This window comes from Armigeres subalbatus, chromosome 3 (assembly GCF_024139115.2).
Source record: "Armigeres subalbatus isolate Guangzhou_Male chromosome 3, GZ_Asu_2, whole genome shotgun sequence".
NCBI classification, from domain to species: Eukaryota; Metazoa; Arthropoda; class Insecta; order Diptera; family Culicidae; genus Armigeres; species Armigeres subalbatus.
Window position 1 is genome coordinate 402,028,422 of NC_085141.1, and position 2,863 is coordinate 402,031,284.

At 40.7% G+C, this 2,863-nt stretch overlaps 1 protein-coding gene across 1 annotated transcript; it reads left to right on the forward strand.

Annotated features, from left to right (window-relative positions):
* Positions 1-259: 259 nt before the first annotated feature.
* On the forward strand, positions 260-1,467 carry LOC134223031 (uncharacterized). Its single transcript, XM_062702169.1, has 4 exons — positions 260-427; positions 488-1,077; positions 1,142-1,252; positions 1,320-1,467. The coding sequence occupies exons 1-4, from the start codon at positions 260-262 to the stop codon at positions 1,465-1,467; spliced, it is 1,017 nt and encodes a 338-aa protein (XP_062558153.1).
* Positions 1,468-2,863: the final 1,396 nt, after the last annotated feature.

The window sequence follows — 2,863 nt, forward strand, 5'->3', positions numbered from 1 at the left end:
GCACTTCATAGGAGAAACTAGACCATCTTTTGGAATATTGACTGCATCTCATTTTCGAGCGTCTATGAAATAGTTTTTAGCACATCTGTGAGAAGAAATAAACGATAATAAAATTGTTGTTGCGCGGTGTTACAGTTTAATTGATTAAGTACTGTTTAGAGCCTTGCCCACATCTCGCTGGTTTGCTTTAAATATATGTTGTTATAAGCTTCAAAAGTATTGATCGACTAGTCAGTGAGATAAAGCATTCGTATCAACGATGAAGCTGATCCTTTTCTTAGTTTTAATAGCAACCTATGAGGTCGCTAGTTTTACAATTAATGAAGCAAATGATTCCGTTGTGTATAGTCAGAATGCAACTAACGCTGAGAAGACATTGTCAAGGGCAAAGAGGTTTCTGCTATTCCCAAAAAGTGCTTTAGCACTTGTGAGTTTGAAACAAATTGTTATTCTCGAAATTATTTTAATTTTATTAACTTATTTACAGGTGACCATTGCGGCAGCGAAAATTCTAATATTTCGTTATCCAGCGACGTCTTTTGGTCTTATAGAGTGGGATTTGTTATACCCTCTTCCAGACTATACAAACCGCATTTCGCAATTTAAACTTGGTGAAATATTTATGAAGGCAAAAGGGCCAGTGTTACCTCCCCCGACGGCTCCAAAGCCAACAACGACATCGAAACCACCCGCACCCGCAGTTCCGTTGAAATATTCACACCATGAACATCACCTCGGGCATGAAGTATCGGAAATGGAGCTACAATCGTATCTGAAAGATCATCCGGAAACATGGGTACCTCCGGGATATGGCAAAGATAGATCGGACTGGTTCGCATCAAACTCCTACAATCCATATCAGCAACCAGGCATAAGCCCGATTTATGAGTCTTACAAACGACGCGATCAGACAAATTTCAATCGCAAAGCGGCAGCTGTGGACGATTCAAATGGTAACGGCTTTATAGAAGAGGAAGACAGGTTTAACATCAGTCAACATCGCGATTGGGAAAATTTCTATCACTACCGCGAAAGGCGAGATTTGTATCATACAATTGAACACATTTTAGGGCACAGGTATGTAGTATTATGTGGCAGTGCATAACCGTCTTACTAATACAATCGAACCGTCGATTTTCAGCCACCGGTTGCAGATGAAATCGTGTGTTTTGCGAGCCATATGTGAAGCGCGAAATCTACTTCTTCCACAAGGAAAGTCCATGATGGTGGATATAGTCAGGCTTGTGTTCAGGTTGGTCATGGTTCAGTTCTGCGATTGATGGAAGACTTAATGGTTCGAATGTGTTGTATATTTGCAGTGTTCCATTAAAGGATGACCTTCAAGATGACTACAGCAAAGCGATGAGACATGAAAATTCCAATTGTGCAGCTGTTTATGGCGAAAAATGCGCCATTAGTATTCTGGCGCTGGTTCTTTTCGGAAAATTTGAACCCTCCAATGATTGAAATTTCTAATAAAACACACACATACACATTTTTGTGTTATTATTATGACTAACAGTGGGGTAAGTGAAAAAATCACAAATATTTCAATAATGAAGCATAGAATTAATCCATTTCACTTCACAATCATCCGTTGTTTTCCGCTGTGCCCCTGGAGCATCCTGGATTCGATAACGATCATGGCCAAATACTTCAGCTTCAGTCGAATTTCGGCCCCAATTTTCGGCTGCCGCCAATAGCTATCAATTCGCCTTTTTAGCTAAGACCATGTCGCCCAACATATACTTCTTCGCTTCTCGCCTTCTTGCATCGTAATAGACCATTGCATGATGACGTAGGTTGACAGTTCACAGAGCTATTTCACCTGGACTTAGTCTCTGGCGAAACTTCCGATAAAAATGTTTGGTAATTTTATTCGCATGTAGTTGTCCTTTGGGATTGATTCCATGCTGAATGCAAAGAATATCACTGAAATACTCGGATCACAGCAATTTTGAACTAAAAATATGAATTTTAATTTTCCCCTTATCGATTTTTCTTCTAACACCTTGTAAACAAGCTCTGTGAACTGTCAAAATAAGTGAGGTTAAGTTAGAGTTTGCATTGGTCTATAACCCTTCTGTTGCTTCTCCTTGGTCCTGATGTTGTCGTTTGTTCGTAGTTTCAGTTCGTCGATATTCTCCACACGGTTATCTGATTCACCATAAATCGGTAGTACTATTTCGTTGCGGACAAAATCTCTCGGTTTGTTAGTTAGAACCAGCTGGCTTGGAGATACTCCAGTAGTGGTATTAGGCGTACTGTTTATGGCCCATTGTACTACAGGCAAGTTCAAATCCCACTTACGATGATTATCTTGTAGCATTGTACGAACTGCGATTTGCTCGTTCCACTTGACCGTTCGCCTTCGGTGACCCGACTGCCACCAAAATATGAAGAATTTGGTAGTCCTCACAAAATTTCCGAAAATTCCATGCCGTAAATGCTGTACCGCCGTCGGTAATGATCTTTTGAGGAGTTCCAAACATCGCCATTACGTCACGCATTATCTTCGCCACATGATCGGAGCGTGTTGTTCACACTGCTTGTAGAAAAACAAACTTTGAGAATCCGTCTATTATTACCAACACGTGTACATTTCCATTGGTGAATGACGGAAACGGACCACCATGATCCAAATGTAGGGTCTGGAACGGAACAGGACTCTTGGGAACCGGCTTCAACTTGCCTTCCAACCGCCCTTCCTTTGCCATATAGTATGTACATTTCGGAAAAACCTTAATAAATTTCTTTACATAATCCCGAACTCTCTTAAACAAAAACTTCTACCGCAGGTTTTCCAATACTTTATCCTCCGGCATATGACCCATGTCATCGTGATAAGCTTTGAGTATTCTCC